The sequence below is a fragment of the Leptonychotes weddellii genome, chromosome 5, assembly GCF_054177405.1.
Source record: "Leptonychotes weddellii isolate Sample4059 chromosome 5, ASM5417740v2, whole genome shotgun sequence".
In the NCBI taxonomy this organism is placed as follows: Eukaryota; Metazoa; Chordata; class Mammalia; order Carnivora; family Phocidae; genus Leptonychotes; species Leptonychotes weddellii.
This window is the reverse complement of record NC_138373.1, coordinates 147,332,940-147,353,895: the sequence shown is the minus strand read 5'-3', so window position 1 is coordinate 147,353,895 and position 20,956 is coordinate 147,332,940. Positions and strand designations below refer to the sequence as shown.

At 51.1% G+C, this 20,956-nt stretch overlaps 1 protein-coding gene across 4 annotated transcripts in view; it reads left to right on the top strand.

Annotated features, from left to right (window-relative positions):
- Positions 1–20,956, top strand: part of LARGE1 (LARGE xylosyl- and glucuronyltransferase 1) — a 451,673-nt gene that overhangs the window by 413,684 nt on the left and 17,033 nt on the right. For all 4 annotated transcript variants that reach the window (XM_081822370.1, XM_081822371.1, XM_081822372.1 and 1 more), the window contains exons 11-12: positions 385–548; positions 10,352–10,630. In XM_081822370.1, the coding sequence (XP_081678496.1) occupies positions 385–548; positions 10,352–10,630 (443 nt within the window). The remainder of the gene's footprint in view (positions 1–384; positions 549–10,351; positions 10,631–20,956) is intronic.

Here is a 20,956-nt window from a genome sequence, read left to right as displayed (position 1 = left end):
TAGGCAGGAGAGAAGCTCATGCAAAGGCACTGCCCCATTTGGATTTTGGTACTTTCTTCCCTGTTATTTGGAATTGTACTAGGTCACCTACCAAAGCATTTTTTGTTTGTTTTTAAGGAGTTTGTGGTTGCTTATGTATTTGTCAGTGGTGACCACCATCATTCTCAGCTAAGAGGGTGCTTGTTTCTCAGATGGCGAGGACAACTGCCCTTCATCATTGCCTTTTTAAAATTAAATTGCAGAGGAAGCTAAAACCAGTGATCCTGTCCTCCCATGTTTGACCCATCGCCAACATCCAATGAGTAACCATCTCAGGCAAGGGCAGGCTCCTGGCTCCTTGGGGCTTCCCTTCTTGGTCCCATACCCTCTTCTCCTACATTTCAGCTCCAGAAGCAGCTCTCTGAGCTCGATGAGGATGACCTGTGTTATGAGTTCCGGCGAGAGCGGTTCACTGTCCACCGAACCCACCTGTACTTCTTGCACTATGAGTATGAGCCCGTTTCGGACAACACGGATGTCACCCTGGTCGCTCAACTCTCCATGGACAGGTAGGCAGACGGGCCCTGACCTCCCCACAGCCCCACCCTGCTGCTCTACACCCAGTCAAAGGGAAAAGGGAGAGATGGTCTGACAGACTTAGGCTTGGGTCGTGCTCCTCTCCAGCACTGAAAACCAAGGGCTCTTGTCTTCCGGTGAGGGTGGTGGTTTTGAGAATAAAAGAAGAATTGATTCTAAAGAGTAGAGCTCTACTCAAACTACCTTAAGGAAAAGGGGTGTATTATAGGGAAACACATATTCTGGAACCACTATCACTGCTGGAAAGCAATTGCTGTTTCTTTTCCTTAGTGTATTGATGCAACAAACATCTACCAAGCCTTTATCTGGAAGTATTGATGTGATCCCCGCCCTTATGTGGCTGACACTCTAGTGCACTGATTGTCAACCTTGGCTGGGGCCAAACTGAATCACCTGGGGAGCTCTTAAAACAAATGCACCTTCGAGCTCCATTGCAGACCAGTTAAGTAAGAATATTTGTGTGGTGAAGACCTTGCATTGTTTTACGCTTGTGGTGTGCAGCCAGGGTTAAGAACATAAGTACAGCGGTATGAACAGAAAATAAATAGTTGAGTAAAATTATTATAATTGTGATAAGTTCTTTGGAAGGAACTGAGATTGATAATAACAATGTCAAGAGAGGGACCTTCCTTGGGTGATGTGGTCAGGGGAAATCTAAGGAGGGGACATTCCTGCAGAGACCTGAAGGAGGAGAAAAGGAGTCAGGAATGTGAGTTGCTGAGAAAAAAAAAATTTTTTTTCCAGGTGGATAAAATAGCAAGCGTAAAGGCCCTGTGGTGGGAGGGGGCTCGGACATTCAAAAACATGGTAGAAGAGCAGTGGCTGAGGCAAAGCAGGGATATGGTGTGAGATTAAGATTATAGAACATTAGAAACTCACCAAAACATTTTGGATTTTATTCTCAGTGTGGTGAGAAGTTACATTTACACAAAGTTATATGATCCAATTTATGTCTTTGAAAGCGTCTCTCTCGTTGCCAGGGGTGTGTGGATTCAAAGCCCCGAGGTCACCCCCTCAAGGCTGTACTTTTCCATACTGGGTGTCCTGTGTGTCTCCCTCCCACCTCGGCCCACCAGCTTTCTCTTCGATTTACACATTTCCTCTATCCCCAATTTCCTTCCTTACGTTGCCCCTCAGCTCCCACAGTTAGGCAATCTGAGTGGCTCATTCTGTCTTTGAGTCACCTTGGAGATGCCTGTCCAGTCTATGGCTGCAACTCCATGGGATGTTTCCAGGATTAAATGAGTTCACGCCTGTGGCATGCTGAGAGCAGTACCTGGTACACTTGTTAAGTGTTCAATAAATACCGCTTGTTATTAGTGGGGAGGGAGTAAAGCATGGGCAAACCAGTGAAGGAGCAAGCACTCGGACACGAAAAGGTTCACATGCAGAAAGTGGTCTGGGAGTTGGGAGGAGTGAGTAGAACCTTGCATCCAGAGACATCCGGGAATGAGTTACGTAGAGCGTAACAGATGGAAGCAGATTCCTCACTTTGAGAGTCCCACTGTGCATTGGCAGAAGCTCACTGGTGAAATTCAATGGCTCCATTGGCTGGGGTTTTCCTGGAGGTTCATAGGCCTCAGGACCTCTGTGCAGAAACACAGAGAACTTGCTGAACGTAACAGGTAGCAGGTAAAGATGAGCGGGGACAAAGGGGAAAAGCACAGAGCTGCTCGTACCAGCTCCATCCTGACCTGCTATGTGACCTCAAGCAAAGTCTTTCCCTTCTTGTGGCCTCAGGTTCCGAATCTCCAACATTCACGTGACCGCTCAGCAAATACTGTGTAAGCATCTATTACTGTGGTGTGCCAGGCTCTTGTGAAGCTGGGGATATTTATAAGAAGACCCTATTTTTGCTTTCAAGGAGTAGATAGCATCTTCATGACTCAGTGTATTAGTTATCTACTGTTGTAGAACAAATTGCTACAGATTTAGCAGCTTAAATAACGTTTAGTATCTTGCAGTTTGGGGGGTCTGGAGTCTGGATGGGTGCTAGCAGGGTCCCCTGCTCAGCTCCCAGGACTACCATCAAGGTGTTGGCTGGGGCTGTGATCTCATGGGAGTCAGGGTCCACCGCTAAGCTCATTCAGCTTTTGGCAGAATTCAGTTCTAGGACTGAAGTCCCCGTTTCCTTGCTGGCCATTGGCTGGGGTCCTTCTGAGCAACAGGAGGCCACCCTTAGGTCTTAGCCATGTGGCCCTCTGACAGCATGGCAGCTTACTTCTTCAAAGCCAGCAGGAGACTCTCTGCAGGCTGTTCCATCACGTAACCCACAGGAGTGGCATTCCATCCCATTACTGGGTTCGGCTCACACTCAAGGGTGGGGGTTGTACAAGTGTGTATGCCATGGGGCAGGATTTGTGGGGGGGGGGCCAGCTTAGAATTCAGCCTGCCCCAGACAGGTAACAGGTTCTTACTCTAGAGAGATTCTGTGGGAGGATCCCCCAGCCCGTCTGGGCGGTGGAGAAAGGAAGAGACAGGGAATGGGTCCAAGGGGAGGTGTTTCCTGCATTGAGTTGGGGGCGCGAGTAGACGGCCTGTAGAAAGCACACAGGGAGAGAAGGTGGAGCATGCAGCATATTCAGGGAACAAAGAGGCCCCCAGGCCAGCTGGGAACACACAGGCTCTAGTGTGGTTAGAGCTTAAGGTGTGGGTGAGAAAGAGGGGAGCAGATGGGTTTACAGAGGGCACAGGGGAAACCAGGACAGGTGGCCTCCCACCGGCTCAAACCCATCAGTGAGGCTCCATAAGGGACTGAGCTAGACCAGAGCCCCAGACTCACGCCTAAACTTCTGTGTCCCTTTGGCTTCTCACCCAGCCTTCAGTTTGGGCGCGCACACTCCCCCACCAGGCAGCACTTGAGCGAGCGACAGGGCTGTTAGCAGACCTCTCTTCCTATGTCTCTTCTCTTATCCTCTCTGCCATTTCAAATGAAAATAAAATCCAGTCCTTGAGATTCGTGCTGAATGATGGCTGAGATTAGTCTTCTGTTCTTCAGGCAACACAAATGCCCTTCAGGCCCCTCAGATGGGTTACCTGAAGCTCAGAGACTGCATCTGCCCAGGTGAGTGAGTTCCAGATAATTCCAGGTTCTCACCTCATAGAGCATCCCTGGTTTTTCTTGGTCCCGTTCACGCCTCCTGTTCATACGTTCCGTTTATCAACAAAATATGCTGAATCAAGATTAGTAGCCAATGGGTACCTCCAAACTCAGGGGAAAATGAAAGAGATAAATCCAACATGCTTTCTAATCAGAATCAAGTGGCCTGACCTTGAATAATTTGGTCCCTGGAGTCAGGCCCTGTGCGGTCTTGGTGGCTCTGCCACTTCTTGGCTTTGACCCTTGGACAAACCAGCTCTCCCAGCCTTGGTTTCCTCATCTGTAACCCAGGATTGGCAATGACAGTAGCCCCCCCCCAAGGTTGTTGTCATGACTAGGTGAGATCATGCATAGCCAGGACTTAGCCCCAACATACAGAGGCTCCCTATCATTTGATAGCACCATTGACCAAAGTCTTCCTATTTGTGCTCCTGCACAAAAGGCCACTAGACTCACAAAGAGCTCCGGGTTCAAATCCCACGGGCTCCTTTACTCCTCCAATGGTGATCTTGGGCAGGTCATCAACACCTTTGGTTATCTTTCTCCTTCTATAAAGAGAGTTAATACATATTTGCCTCCTAGGGTCCTGATTAGGATTAAAGGAGAGACTGTGTTCGAAAGCCCTTGGCATATATTTGGATTCAGTGAATATTTACAGATCTGAAAACCCTGACCACAGCATCTGCACATGGTCGGTATTTAGGAGAGGTAAAGTGATGCAGGAAAACAAAAAGAGAAATATCTGGGTTCAAAGTCCAGCTGCACCACTTACTAGCTGTGTGAATTTGGGCAAGTTACCCAGGCTTTTTGAGCATCATCCGACTTATCTGTGAAGTGGCAATGATACCGTCAAGGTCACAGATCGGTGTCTGGGTTTTATAAAATAAGAGGCTCTAAAGTGCCCAGTGGTTAGTAGGTCTACAGCAAATATTAGATTCCCTTTCCTTCATAGTTTTTTTTTTTTTTTAACCTCTGTGCTAGCTATGGAATTCGCAATCTGGAATGCACAGACAATTAGAAAGAAAGGTTTTTCAATTATTAACACCCCAAATCCATCCCTCTGTAGACAGTCGCCATCAATAAAAGGATACAGGCAAAACAGAGCCCCTCCCTTCTAGTGCCGGCTGGAGGCAGGACCCCCGGCAGCACCTTCCCTCCCAGCCCGCTTAAAAGAAAACCCTGGCCCCTCTCACGTCTGCCGCAGACGCTAACCGCAGAGCCCTTCCCTTCAAAGCGCACGCATCCCTCGGCATGGCAGGCGCACGATTCGCCCCTAACGCGTTGTGACAAGTATTGCCATCCTGACAATACCCCAGAGAGCCCGAGGACTTCCACACCCTAACGCAAGCGACTTAGCAGAACATAATAAAAAATCATAGAGCAGTACCACAGGCTGATGGAGATGGTGAGAATTCCTCCTTCTGCTCCATCCTGCACATCCAATTATGATGCAGCAGGCTGACTGGTGCCTGTTGGATTGATTTTTAATTGAAGAAACATTTCGGGTGTGTTTGTAAACCTTTGAGTCAGAAGCAGGCCCTACGTGAATGCCACAATGAATTAGGGGAGCTGGTGTGTGGGCTCCTGTGCCCGGGTCCCTCTAGAATTCTGTTGAGAAAGAATGAACGTTGCCCGCTACAACCGTGGAGCCAGCTCCTCTTCCAGCACGCGGGAGACCGCCCTCCCATCCCAGCAGCAGGTGAGAACGGTCTCGGGACAGAGGGGGCTGGCCAGGAGGGCTCCGGGTCACAGCATCCTGGCCATCTGGCCAGGAGACGCTTGCTCTTCTGTGTTCCTTTGACAAAGTTATCGAAGTACTAAGTGCAGCTCCAGGGGATCACGTGGCAGATGGGTCTTCTCTGTTTTCTGTGAGCGGAGGAAAGAGAACGTTAGCTGAGGTAAAGGGGCCCACGCTTTAGATCACCCGGGAGCTCGTTGGAAATACAAAATCTTGGTCCCACCCAGACCTAGCCGACGGGCACCTCTAGAGTGGGGCCCAGGAATCAGTGCTGTAGTGATCTTGAGCATGCTTCAGGTTGAAAAGCACTGTTCTAGAAAGTGAAAGGGAACTCGCTTGTCCATGTAACAGCCAGAGTGATCTTCTAAAAATAGACAGATCTTCCTTGACTTATGGTGGATGGGGTTATAGCCCAATAAACCCATCACCAGCTGAAAATACCATAAGTCGAAAATACATTTAATACACCTACCCTACCAAGTGTCCTGGCTTAGCCTCGCCAACCTTAAACGTGCTCAGAACACTTACATTGCCCTACAGCTGGGCAAAATCATCTTAACACAAAGCCTATTTTATAATAAAATGTTGACTGTCTCATGCAATTTATGGAATACTGTATGGAAAGTGAGAAACAGAATGGCTTGTCTGGGTGCAGAGTGATTGTCGGTGTATCAGTTGTTGACCCTGTGATCCCGGGGATAACCGGGAGCCGTGGCGACGGCTGCCCAACATCAAGAGAGAGCATCCCTACTGCATATTGACAGCCTGGGGAAAAAAATGTAAATTCAAAACACGAAGCACGGTTTCTACTGAATGCATATCACTTTCGCGCCGTCGTAAAGTTGAAAAATTATTAAGTCAACCCATCATAAGCTGGGGACCGTCTGTCTATCAGGTCAGCATCTTTAAAACTCTCCGATGATTTCTAGTTGGCGTTTAGGATAGTACTACAGCTCCCTCCGTGGCCTTCCCGGCCCCATGTCACCTGCCGGCTCCCCAGCATCTTCTGTCCTCCTGCCCCTCACTCGCCCATCTTCCCCTCTTCTTGCTTGAACACGCTACCCTCAGTTACCCCAAGAGCTGCTCCCTCTCCTTGGAAAGCTTCTTGCCCAGACTTCCTCAGGGCTGGGTCCGTCTCCTTATCCAAGTCTCAAATTCACATCCCCGGCAGGCCTTCCCTGGCCAGTCCTCAGGGTTCCCCCATCCTGTTCCCTGTTCTGCTTGCCTCGTTAGCCCTCGCCCCCTCGGAATCTGTCTTGGTTGGTTCTGTGTCTTCTCCCTCCACCAGAAAGAAGCTCCGGAAGGTCAGGAACTTTGTCTATCTCGTTTGTCCCAGGGCCCAGCACGTACACCTGCACATTGTAGATACATAATAAGTATCTGATGGGGGGGGGGTGCATGTTTGAAAAGCAGAAATAGAACCTGTGGAAGAAATTACAGCTGCCATCTATTGAGTACCTGCTGCATATCTCGCTTTGTGCCGGTCACTTCACAGAAGCATGGTAAGCGGGCTTGTCAGTAGGGGCAAACCCTGCCGCCAGAGCACTGTGTCCTGTGTCCTGTGTGAGCAAGTCACAAGGCCATCCCAGAATCAGTGTGGGGAGTATCCGCAGAGGCTGCAGATTGAGAGAGAAATGATTTGTAGCCATTTTGTGATCTACGGAGGTATTACTGTCCACGCTATGCACATGTGGAAATGGAAGCCCAAAGAACTGTCATCTCTTCACTTGATCTCAGCCAAAGGAACTGTCAGCTCTTGCTCAGGGATGCTGACACAGCTCAGAGTTCAAACCCAGTTCTGGCTGACCCGAGAGCCCACCGTTGCACCTCCATCCCATGCAACCCGCCTTGCTCTCATCAGCTGCCTTGTAGGGAGGGAGCTCCCCAATCCAGCGGAGGCCAACTGGCCTTCTAGAATTCCTTCCAACCCAGTCTTGTAGGTTTCTGACTTGGCTGCCTCCCCTGTCCCCTAGACAGAGCGCACGAGGCTTCCTGGCTCAGTAGGACTCCCAGGGGTAGCCCTGGCTTCCAGCTAGACCGTCCCGACATCTCTTTGGCCTTTCTTGAGCCTTTGCCCTCCTCTTGGCAGCGTGAAGTGATGGTGGGCCCTCTGGGGACACGGAGAAGAGCATGGGACCCAGAGTTGGGACCGTGAGTCCCAGTGCTCACTAGCCCCTCCACTCACTCACCCAGTGCTCTTCATGCTCCCCTCCGAGGCTGAGCTTTTTCATCATCAAGATGGCATGGTCAGACCAAGAAAACCTCTACAGTTCTTTCCAAATGGAAAATTCTGTCGTTTGGGAATTAATCTTTGTCTCTTGAAACACTCTCCCTTGTCCCCGGTCCTTGCTGTGCTACGTACTTTATCATCCGGTGTAAGAGACCAAAGACCGACTCGGCACAGAACTCCGTGTGGACGTGAGCCACACAGGACAACTTTAGGGTGCAGGTGTGGGGACACACAGCCAGGAGAAGGGTCAAGAGAGTGGCAGGTCTTTGGGGCAGACCCCCAGAGAGACTGAGGAGGAGGAGGAAAGAAAGCACAGAAGCTGACCCCAAGGGAAGAACACATTCGTGTCTGGGGAGACGGGCAGTGGAGAGAAGATCCTTGGGGACATTTATCCCAGCCTGCCCCGCAGTCCATACGGAACACCAGTCTGGGTTCTGGGCACTGGGGTCGGACAGACCTGGGTGTCAATCCAGCTCCCCCGCTGTGTCACTACGTGACTCGAAAGAAGTCACTTCACCTCCTCGAGCTTCCTTACCTGTAACAATGATGAGAATCTCAACTTTATAGAGTCAGTGTGAATGTTGAAAGCAGTAACCGTGGAAATGCACCCGGCCCACTCCAAGTAGCAGAGAAACGGTAGAGATTTATTCTATCGCCATCACATTTTATATGTTATCATCATTATGATACATCTCAGTCTGTCGCTGTTGTTCAGGTCCCGGCAGGAAGCTTGGTTCTGAGGGAAGAGAGGTCGCAAAGCTGGGGGCTGGTGGCAGACGGGCAGGAGTGGCTGGGTCATCTTGACTCTTCCTTCGAGGAGGTTCCACGGAACATCTGGCACCATTTCCGGTAAAGCCCACACAGATATGATGTTTCCCACGTCAGCAGCACCTGAGAACCTTGAGGATCTTGTGTCCCTGTTCTCACGCTAAACCCTTGGCAGAGCTTGGAAGAAGAGCCAGCTTCCCTTGCTTCTCTTTCTTGCTCCCTGCTCAGAAAACTCAGACACAGAGTCAAAATCCCAGGCGGTGGGGGGGGGGGGGCGCTCCACCGTGGGAGCTGGCCTCTCTTCCCACCAGACACGCGTGCCTCCCACACGGGAGCTCTTACATCCACATGTTAGAAAGCGCTCTTGCCCTTCACTCCCCAGATCTCAAAGGATTTGTACGAACAGCTGTCCCTTCCGAATGCACAGTCCCCTCCATTTCACAGACAGCGAAAGTGAGGTGCGGGTGGGATCACTCAAAACCCCAGGTTCTCGGAGCCCAGCAGAGACCCGGGCCTGCGGCAGAAGCCGAACGCAGATCCCAGGGCAAGTCGGCCTTGTGGAGAAGGCAGAGCCTCTTAGAAAACTGGCTCCGGGCAATTTGATTAGTAAGTGTTCTAAAGTATGAGAAATGGGGGGCATTTTACCCTGATGAATATCTTAATCCTCCATCATGAAAGAGGAAGCAACTCCTGGCAATAGCAATTCACAGAATTATAGAGAGGAAACTCTGAAAGTCCACCGAGAAAGCCACTGACATAAGATAGGTGTGCCCATTTTCTTTTGTTTAGAAGCAGGGAAATGCATGGAATCTATTTCCTGGTAATTGTCCGAATAAAGTGGGCATTCCTACCAGGAGACCGCTGATTATGTACCTCTTGCTGGGTAGGGAAAAAATTGAAATAGGCTTTTGCGGTTTCTTAACCATAGATCTGATCTGCCAGGCACTTCTAATGCCTTTGGGGGAAAAAAAAATCTTCATAGATTTCTCTTCAAACATTTTTGTAGAATCCTCTCCATTGGAAGCACCTTTTGGTTTTTTCTCTGGGCTTTCTTCTCCCTCCCCACCCCCCGCCCCATAATCCTTGGCACTGTGCCTTTCTTGTAGCCTCGAAAAATTGGCCGGGACCCTGGGGCAGTAAGGGCTCTGACAAATGAAGACAGCATCACGCCAGGCACACTTTTGTCCCTCGCGTTCACGTGTTTTTTGGTTCCCTTGCCAAACGCCCAGTGTGTGTTTGTTCTCACTGTCGCCAAGGCCCTGTCCCGGTACCCGTCTGGAAGGGTCTGGTCCAAGTCCAAGGATCCAAGCTGACCGGACATCTGGATCCCCAGTTTCTCCATCAGGGAAATGAGGGAAATTACAGCCGTGCACAGGGTTGTTGGGGGAGTTCTGGAAAGGGTCTGGTGCATAGTTAATGAGTTGGTGATCATAGTTGTCATCACTCGTGTTTTAATGCTCCTTGTAACTTAGGGCCTCAGTTTGGCTAAATCTTCTATGCTGGTCCCTGCTTTAGCAGAACAGGGCAGCTGCGAGACATCTTTGCTGAGAGAGGAGAGGCATAGGTGTTGTGAGCTGGAAGGGGACCCTTACATCAGTTAATGTAATCGTCCCGTCCCCCATCCCCCCCCCATGGAAAAAGGAGTCTGAGAAGAGAACGCTTACAGTGGGATGCGACTCTGTCGGTATCCCACCTTCATCTGGAAGCAGATAAAGACAAGAAACAGCCAGGTAAGTGTGTTTATGCCGATTTTAGAGATGAAAGGAACTGAGCTTTGGGGGTTGGCCCCCATCACACAGTGATGCAGGTTAGAGCAGGGACTTGGATTTGGAGCGGGCTGACCAGGTGTCTGTGGAGGTGGCGTCCGGCCCCAGGAGGCTGGCCGCGTGGCGCGTGGCCCAGGTCCCCACGGCGGGCTCAGCTTTCCTGTCTCCTCCAGGCTCCAGATGCTCGAGGCCATCTGCAAGCACTGGGAGGGACCCATCAGCCTGGCCCTCTACCTGTCGGACGCCGAAGCCCAGCAGTTCCTCCGCTACGCGCAGGGCTCCGAGGTGCTCATGAGCCGCCACAACGTGGCCTACCACATCGTGTACAAGGAGGGCCAGTTCTACCCTGTGAACCTGCTACGCAACGTGGCCATGAAGCACGTGGGCACGCCCTACATGTTCCTGTCTGACATCGACTTCCTGCCCATGTATGGGCTCTATGAGTACCTCAGGTGAGGCCCGGGGGACACCAGCTTGGGCGGCACCGGGACTAGAACACTCCCTGGGAGCATCCTCCCGTCCAGGTCTTCCCTCTTAAAGATGGGGCAGCTGGGACCCAAAAGGGGACTGCACCTGCCCACGTCCACCCAGAGATAGAGCGCTGCCCACCGGGTTTGGCAGGGCCATTTAGGCAATCTAGTGTCCTCGTTCTCCTGGCGAACAGGCCAGAACCCCACTTTGCATACCGAAATGTTAAAAGTGGCAGGTGGTCTCAGACATGTCTCTTTGGCTCCCGGTCTAATGCTCTCTCTCTCTAGCTGCTAGGGAAACATGTCCTCCCTCTTCCAGTTTGGGATCAGATGACCTTCATCTAACCATTCTAGAAAGATCACTTCCTATTCTGTAAAACAAAGCAAAGTGATGGTGAAGGCTAGCACTGTTCTGAGTGCCTGACGAGTAGGAGTTCATTCCCACCCGCTGCAGTCCCTGGGCCGGCCACTATTATTACCTTCATTTCCCAGACGGGAGTGCGTGGGGCTGAGATCGGGAGCTGCGAGCCCACGGTTACACTGACCCACGTGGAGGCCAGGGTCAGCCAGTCCGACTGCAGAGCCGTGGGCTGAGTCGCCGTCTCAGCTGCCTCTATGACTCTCCAGTGACCCGTCCCAGCTCTGCCCACATGGCAGGGCGGCCGTCCAGCGGCTGGAGAAGGCCCTCAGCCCATGGAAGGCTGGAGAGCTGTGTGGGGAGCGACATTTGTTATGGAATGACAACCAGTCTGGACGGAAAGGGACTGCTGAATTCATACAGCCCGACAGTCCCCGTGCGGCTAAACTAAAGTCACAAGGTGTAAATCAAGATGTAACTGGTCAAGCCTTTTTTTTTTTTTTTTTTAATCCTTTATTTCTGGCTTTTGTCGGCATGAATTCTCTCTGCTGCTGGGTGATACGTGCCTGAGTCCAGGTACCGGGAGAGATGGTTTGCACTTACTAATTATCCTGCTGGATCCACACATCAAGCCCGAAAGGCTGGCAGGGTTCCCCCCTTTTATTGTGGGCAACAGCGAGGCTCGGAGAAGCAGAGTCCCCTGCTCCTGTCCACACGGCTTTGCTCCAAGATTGGAACCAGTGTCTGTCAGACTCCAGGTGGGCAGGCGCCCAGCTCCATACTTGCCTGGCTACTCTGGGGTTACTGACTGTCCCCAGACAGGGCAGGAATAGAATAGAGTTCTTTCTCTCCTGCTCTCTTGCCCTCCCCTCACTCTGTCTGTCTCTGTCTCAGTCTTCCTCTTACTGTCTCTGTAGGATTTCCTAACTTCAGTCCCTCCCCTGTGAGCGGGAGGAGCCCTTTCCTGCCTCTGTCCGCTGCGCTGGGGCGGCATGACCCCCAACCAGGGAGGATGGGAGGTGTCTTCCCAAAGAGCATGGGCTGTGCTGGGCCTCGGAATCCCCGTGTGTGGGCTGAGGGCGCCCCCGTGTGGCCAGACCGTGCTTTCAGCGCCTGATTCCGGGAGATTCGGAAGCCCCCACAGCCTGCAGCATCACAAGCTCTGGGAGTCTGGGGGCGGGGATGGGGGCGAGGCCTTCCCAAAGGAACAGATGGTGGGGGCCGCCCTCCACCAAGAAAAGAGAGGCTTGAGGATTAGACTGCAGCCCCGTCCTCCCCGCTAAGGGGCTCTTCTGCAGGAGCCCCTGAGGGGCCTTCATTCCAAGGAGTTGGAGGTGAACTGGCCCTCTCCTAAGGATCTGTGGTCTGCTCCCCACCTCCAAACTCTTTTATTATTTTATCTCATGGGCCTCATGTTTTAAAAAAAACACACAGTAACAGATTGTTTCTGTGTTCTGTTCCTATGTTGTATTGATCAAAAATGCTATTAATCTCCCATGCCGGTCACCTCTAATAGCATCTCAAATAGCATCTTGACCTTACTCAGTAGGAGCTAACCAGCATTGCCTACTAATTAACACGTTCTTAATGCCAAGTCGCCCGAGGCTTGGTTGGCCTTTGGCCCCTTGTTACGGGAAGGTGCGTGGTTCCCCTTGGGGAGTTTGAAATATTGCACATCGCTCCTAAAATGTTGCTGCTCTCTTCCATAGGCCCTGCAGAAGTCCAGAGACCCTACCCTGAGTGAGAAGAAATGATCTTGTCCAGTCTTCTTTTTTTAATTAAGTTTTTCATTGTAATTCCCGTATAGTTAACATACAGTGTAATACTAGTTCAGGTACAATATAGTGACTCAACTTTTCCACACATCACCTGGCGCTCATCACCACAGGTGCACTCCTTAATCCCTATCACCTGTTTCATCCGTCCATTTCCCGCCCCCTCTTTCCCTCTGGTAACCAGCAGTCTGTTCTCTGTAGTTCAGAGTCTATTTCTTGATATCTCTCTCTGTCTGTTTATTTTTAACTTTGCTCATTTGTTTGGTTTCTTAAATTCCATATATGAGTGAAATCGTACAGTATTTGTCTTTCACTGACTAAATGACTTCTCTTAGCATGATACTCTCTAGCTCCATCCATGTCATTGCAAATGGCCAGATTTCATTCTTTTTATCGCTGAGTAATATTCCACTGTATATATGTACCACAACTTCTTTATCCGTTGATCTTTTGATGGACACTTGGGCTGCCTCCATAACTTGGCTATTGTAAATAATGCTGGTCCAAACATTGGGGTGCATGTATCCCTTTGAATTAGTATTTTTGTATTTTGGGGGTAAATACCCAGTAGTGCGATTGCTGGATCGTAGGGAAGCTCTATTTTTAACTTTCTGAGGAACCTCCATACTGTCTCCCAGAGTGGCTGCACCAGTTTGCATTCCTACCTAACAGTGCACAAGGGTTCCCCTTTCTCAGCATCCTCGCCAACACCTGTTGTTTCTTGTGTTGTTGATTTTAGCCATTCTGACAGGTGCATGGTGATATCTCATTGTGGCTTTGATTTGCTGTTCCCTGATGATGAATGAGTGTTGATGAGCATCTTTTCTTGCATCTGTGGCCATCTGGATGTCATCTTTGGAGAAATACCTGTTCATGTCTTTTGCCTCTTTTTTAGTGGGATTATTTGGTCTTGGGGTGTTGAGGTGTATTGTCCAGTCTTCTTTGTAAAGTACACATGTGGAAACTGAGACCGGAAAAGCCATGGCTTGCCTGTCTAGAATGACCGGACATTGTGACTTTCTTCATTCTTCTGCTCCATCCTTAGTATTCATTCATCTTTTCATTCATTTAGTGGGTAAACTTTTATAAGGTACCTACTACTATGTGCCGCCATATCTGTGAACCAGACATAGGACCTGTGAATCCCAGCACTTACAGACCAGCAGGAATGACAGTTAATTAAAGATGCAGATTCTTTAGGTTCTGTGATGGGGGTGTCCCCTCCCAGTGGGATTCACCTAGTCTGGGGATGGGAGGAAGGGACGTCCTGAAGAAGACAGATCCAAACGGAGGCTGAGTTGGAGTCCGCCAGTGGAGGTGGCAATGTTCCAGACAGAAGGAGCCGTCCATTCCAGAGGTGCAAGGTGGCCAGGGCCTTGACGGGGAGAGCAACAAGAGACGATGTGGCCAGAAATGTAAGCTGGGGTGGGTCCCACAGGACTTCTTATAAAACATGCTGAGGAGTGTGGGCTCCATGAGGGAGGAGAGCAGTGGAAGATCACTGGGAGAATGGGCAGACTAGATGTTTGTTTCGGGAAGATCATTCTAGTGGCTTTGCGAAGGATCAGAATCAGCAGGGCCAGAGCAAGGGGGATAAGTGAGGGGACTATTGTGTTAATCCAGGCAAGAGGCACGGAGGGCCCGATGCAGGGATCAGAAGCAGCAGGGTGACAGGTAGACGGACCAGTGAGAGATTCGGCAGCTGAAGTCAGGAACTGTCTGCCAAGGTGTCTGGACTTTGAAAGGGAAGGTGGGAATCTCCCAAGTGCTGCCACCCGAGTCTTCCTTTGCAAAGCCTATACTCAGAAGTCCTGCTTCTGTGGCCCGTCTCTCATGCCGGTCGCCTCCTGCTCTGCTGTGCCCAAGTCCTTCCTGGACTGGGCAGGATATCATGGCATTGACTTTTGAGAGTTACGGTGGACAGGACGCTTGCTGAGGCCCAGGACTCCTGTCCTGCTCACCCTCACCCTGGTGCCGTAGTGAACTGTGTGACTTCCAGCAATTCTGTTTTCAGCCTGTTTCCTCATTGTCAAGTGAAGAAATGATCTTATATCAGGCGTCATAAAGGCAGATGCCCGCAGGGGCCAGGACCTTAGCCCAAAGGAGCCAAGAATGCTGAGTAAGATTCTCTAGAGAGACCATGGCTCCCATCTTAGGCTCTTGGCTTCTCTCCACTCCAGATATGGCATGATTGCTTTGGGGAGAGTGGGCAGCAGGGCTAAGGTCTTCATGTTTTTCTTTTTTTTAAGATTTTATTTATATAGTTTAGAGGGTGGGAGAGTGTGTGAGCAGGGGTGGGAGGGGAGGAGGTGCTGAGGGAGAGGGACAAGGACAAGCAGACTCCCTGCTGAGCATGGAGCCCACAGCAGGGCTGGATCTCATGACTCAGAGATCACGACCTGAGCTGAAACGAAGGATCGGATGCTTAACTGACTGAGGCCACCCAGGTGCCCTAGTCTTCGTGTTTTTCAAGAGGAGCTGGATACTTGGATTTTTGTGTTTTGATATTTAATGTTGACAACTAATTTTTTAAAATACACTATGGAGTCCCAGACCAAATATGTCTTCAGGCTGAATAGAACCTCCCGCCCCCATCCTGTGCCACTGGTTTGTGACCTCTGACCTAGATAATTCCTAGGCACCAGAATTTTGAGAACAGGTGAGGACTAGGATTCTATCAGAAGCCCCAAAGAATCATGTACTGTTCTTTTCATATGAAGATAACCATATTGGCTTGCCATTGGCTTATGGAAAATTTTCTTCCAGTGAGTGGGATGAGTGTGTTTCTGACCCAAACACTAAACCTGGATGTGCTTCGTGACCAGCCATATCATTAGTTTGGGATGAGGTTACGGGTACGGTTTGCCATGAGAGTTGTGGACCCCAACAAGGCCCGCGGACCCTCTTAGAGACTAACCTCTTTGGCAAAAATGCCCAACCAAATGCTCTACCCAAACTCTGTTAAGATGTTAATAACACGGCAAATGCTGGTAGTTACAGGTTTTTGAGCCCTTAACCTGTGCCAGCCGCGGTCCCACACTTCTCTGTGAGGTACCTGTTACAACAGGTGGCCAAACCGAGGCCCCAGCGAAGCTAAATGTTGGCGTCAGAGGGCGCAAGTGGACTTCCCTCTAGGACAGCCTGCTCGCTTCTGGAAGGGGCCAGATCACTCTCAAAACCCCAGGACGCCGAGGCAGGCTGATTGGCAGCCCTCTGACTGGATCCCCCCTCCCAAACAATCATATCGCACCCTTTTTGGGGAGGGGGGCTACTTGCTTTCCCCAAACAGTTCAGCATCAGTGCTCCCTCAGCGGTTGCTTAGCGACCAGCGAATATTACAGCAAAAACAAACGGATCAATTGGAAAATAATGAAATCAGTTATTTGCGTGGACACAGCTGCAGAGTTCCAGTAAAATCTCCCTCCCACCCCTTTGCCGGTTTATTCTAAAGAACGGGCTTGTAGATGTGCAGCTTCCACTCGATTTCAGAAACGTCAGGTGGGACTCAGCAGGGCGTGGCAGAGTTGCACTTGAATCCTGGGTCTGGCGAGCTTACCAAATGTGTGGCTTGGGGCGGCTTACTTAGTCTCTCCGGTCCTCTGTTTTCTCAGGGGGCTAGTAGGGATTCAACAGGAGTTAATTTTCTGTCCTGCTCACAGCACTCAGAACGGCACTTCTTCGCCGGGCCCCCAGCCCCAGCCCCTCCCGTTGCAAACTGCCAACTTCAGGATAGCCAGGTCACTCCAGATAACCATCACAGCCATTTTTCTTATAAACTGAGAAGCTGTATACTTACATTCATTGATTCAAAAAAATATGTAGTGAGCACCTGTTAAATGCCAGGCAGCGTGCTGCCTTGTGACAGGGCCGTTCCTGGAGTCATTCAGACCTGCCTTTCAACGCTGAGCACTCCTTACTCAGCATTTCGTTGACCTTCAGAAAGGTACTTAACTTCCTGTAACTTTTGTTTCATTTGTGAAATGGGGATCGCATTACTTCTTCCCTCTTAAGGTCCTGGGAAGATGAAATGTAATAGTATTTGGACAGCACCAGGCACAGTGCTGTGAATCATGCTTCGTTCCATGACCTTGCACAGCTGGGGCTACCACGGTAAGCAGGGGGTCTATGTTCTAGGGGCCCCCCCTCAACTATAGTTGTCACTGTCATTCTTGTTATCGGTACAGAACCGGAGAGAAAAGATACAGGGGCACAGACTCACAAGCAGATGACCCAGTACGCGTGCACAGGGATGACCTTGAAAAGACCCAGACAGTTGGTGATGCGGTTGAAGGACTAACAGGTGTAAAGGCATGATACATCTTGGCATTTTCAAAGAATGTTCCAGAATGGCAGAGGAATCGAAGGTGGACGGTAGAAACAGCTCCCTTTAGCTGGGGCATTCCATATCCATGAGACTGAGCAGGCTCCCCACCTCTTTCATTAATCCTGCAGAATCCTCATCTTTGTCCAATGCCTGGAACTTATAACATCTGCTCTGTTCCGCAAATGTCGCCTTTGCTTTCTAGGGGACACACACACCACCCTGCATGGAGACTGTATTCTGACAGTGTACAGGAGTGACAGACTTCAGTTTTATTCTGTTCCCTCCAGGATGATGGCTAACCACCCTCCCCCGTCAGATGTCCCCTGGCACACACAGCTGCTGAAATTCGAACAAGACCAGGTAGAGATAGCACCAGGCACAGCCAACTGGCTGCCTTCCATGAGCCATGACTAGGTGGCACTTCCTCGGGTTAATTCATCATTTGAGTTCTGCTATCTCGATGACGTTTCACGTTTACTGAGCACATACTATGTGCCAGGCACTGTAGCCAGCACTTTGCATGTGTCTTGTCATTTAACCTCCTATTAGAGACGAGGTGGTTTAGACTAAGTAGCCTGCCCTCAGGTGTGGCTTTGGCACGTGGGCAAGTCGCTTATCCTGGCTTATCTGAGATGTTCTTTGCTTAACCTGTTTATTGATCCCCTTGCCTGATGTGCCCATCTCCACCACCACCATGATGGCCATGACCATCACCGCGGGTCATATTTGGAAGTTCATTCCATGCACTGGAGAACTGTCTTGGCGTCTGCATGAGATAACCCATTTAATCCTCATACCCCACCACACCCACAAAGGTGTCACTTGTTCGAGAGCACAAGATGGCGAGTGCCCAGATGGGACCTGAATCCTGGCCACCTGCCCAAGAGCTGCCCTCCTGACTTCAGGGGGACTGACTGCCCTCCTGTAACCCTCAGTCAGCACCTGACACATCGCCAGCATGCAGAAGGCGCTCCTGCAGAAAGTGTAGCCCTGTGGGGTAATTAAATAGGAGTGAATCGGGATGTTGGGAGTTACAGGAGGTGATGAGTACAGAGTCCCCGGCACAGAGCATGGCCCCGTAACTGGAGCTGTTTCATGTTTTTAAAATTGGCCCCCAAGCTCATTTTTAGCTTCTCTTTCTTCCTTACCCCTCTCTGACTGACAGGTTCTCTCTCTGGATATGTTAATGCTGTCTGTTTAGAGCCACCGGATCTTGCTGGGGGCCTGGGCGCCCCCCCGGCTCTCCAGAAGATTCTGCCCATCTCTGGCCTCATCCATTCTGTGTATATTTTACACTTAGACTCTCCGTGGGCAGCCTCATCACCCTCATTTGCAAGTCTTTGCTGTTGTCCCCACACACCTCCTGGAATCCTGTCCGCCAGGAGCTCATTTCCTAAGCAACCGTAATAGAGGCTGAGCACGCCCTGTTACCTGTCTCTGAGTTCGGTGTTCGGAGAGGAAGCAGGACCGGCTGGGCCAGGGCCTGCCTCCAGGTTATCAGCGCCAGTAACAAGTGCACTCTGCCCCTGCCTTCTCCGGCCCCGAGGGAGGTTGCGGAGTCCTCAGAGGTGGTGCTCAGATGATGCCCAGGCATCCCGGTGGAAAGCCATGCTTCTATCTAGTGCTGTTGCAGCTAGGCAGTTTACGGGGTGTGGGGGGCAGCTGGAGACAGGGGCCTCTGCTAGCCTCCCCGAGATGCAAGCCGTGCACAGGTACACATATGCACATGCGCGCGCGCACACACGCAAATGCCTTTCGTTGCCCCTCCCTGGTTGGTTACATCCGTGGCCGCATTAGCCTGCTGCTCCTCACCACCTGCCTGCTCACTCGCGGGTTCGGTTTGCACCCTGCCCACGCTCTCGGTTCCAGGAAGAAGCTGAAATCAGAAGGGGGTGGGTGAGTCTCAGATGTGTGCCTCAGCTTTCTCTCCCGGCAGAGATCACCCCCGCCGCGCCCGTGTCCTCCTGGAGAACGTCGCAGGAGAATATGCAGGCACAGCAGTCCGTGGAAGGAACGGGAAGGAAGAGCACTTGGCAAGCGCCTTCTGTGCACCCGGGGCCGTGCTCGGTGCTCGACACGTCTTCCCTTTTTTATGACAACACAGGCAGTGCTCAGGGCCTTCATTCCCATTATCCAAGCGGGAAGATGAAAATGCAGAAGATAAATTTGCCCCAAAGTCCTATGGATTACGTGGCAGGACTACAATTTCAACGCTGCTTTGGAAACTCTGTCATCTCCAAAGGACGGTCTTCACAATACCATCTTCTTCTCCATATGCCAACCACAGACCGATTCCTGCCTTCCCTGTACATCTGTTGAGTGCCTACTGTGTGCTGGAGCTAGAAACCCAGCCATGAGAAAGGGTCACCCCTGACCTCAGGCCTGGCAGGGCCGGCAGGTGCACATAGGCGACTGCAGGCCGTTAGAACCGCCACCTCCCACCATCACCAGCACGTGAAACAGTCCCCAAAGAACCGGGCCCAGAGAAGATGTGGCCCGACATCCAGGGGACGCATCAAGGCCAGGAGAGGGGGCAGGAAAGGGGCCAGGAACCAAGCTCCTGCTGCTGGCTGAGCACAGAGCCTTGAGAGAAAGGGTGAGGCCATTCTGGGGTTTCTGAAACAGGTGGGCGCTCCAGCACAAAGCTGCTTTTCTGCCTCCCATCCCCTTTTAATATAACTTTCACCTCAGTCCCCAGGAACTTGGGAGAACCGCTTGGACTCCTTACAGCTCAGGTTTGATCAAACAGCATGCCCTCCGACATTGGGCTGGCCTCTGCCAATCCAGCGCTCCGAGGGCTGATGAGCCTCCCTGTCTCCTGGCTTTGACGGCAGCCCTGGGGCCTTCAGCCCGCAGTTCCCAACAGTGTGTCCCTTGTCAGCACCGACCTCGGCCACTCATGACATCACCACAAATATCAGCTCAGCCTGTTCCGTTGTGGGAGCAGAAGTTCGCATGGACACAGATCGAGGATTCCCCCCCCACACACACCCCTGCCCAAGGGGTAGAGGCTACAGGAGGTACCCAGATGGTAACCAGCACCACGAGGACTGATGCACAAAGCAATTCCCTGATCCAAGCCGTAGCAAGTGGGAAGATGCTTCCAGAATTCTGGGATGGAGTTCCCCAGCTGTGGGCAGAGGGAGTGGTCTTAGCGCCAAAGGAGAGAGGAGGTGAGGAAGATAAGCATGGACAAGTCTGCCAGATTTGACAAGGAGGGGACACTGCTGACCTTGGCCAGGTCCAGGGGGTCAATGGCAGATTCCAGTAGTTTGAAGGAAGGAAATCACCAATGTAGGAGGCCCAGTAAAGCCAGTAGGTCAGTGCACACGTCTCTACCTCTCCAGACACTGTCTGTGTGCTGGCCTCTGGCCGTGTCCCTCCCTTCCAGTCCCAAACTGCTATTCCATCAGCTGCCTTGACCCGTGGACTCCAAGAGGCTCATTGCTCCGGTTGCAAAGTCACCGCGTTAACAAGACTTGACTCAGACAGAGCCCGTGAGTGATGATCTTTCCCGGTTATTTCCAAGCTGGTGCAGCCTTAACGGATACAGCGATTGCCTTCTTCCCTTGAGGATGACGAGATGATGGTGGTGGGTGCACCCGCCAGCTAGGTTATAAGGCAAATTGCTGAACCTCTTGGAGTTTTCATGACTTTATCAGTAAACCGGAAATACTAGTGTCTCTGTCACACACGGCAATGATTAAAGAAGTGAAGAAGATTAAAGAAGTAAAGCATCTAATGTGCTTAAGGTGCTTGGTACTAAATACACATAAGCACTCTTTATTACCATGTATCGACTACCTACGGTGTACCGGGCATTTCTAAGAAATGCAGTTCCCCCCAAATCC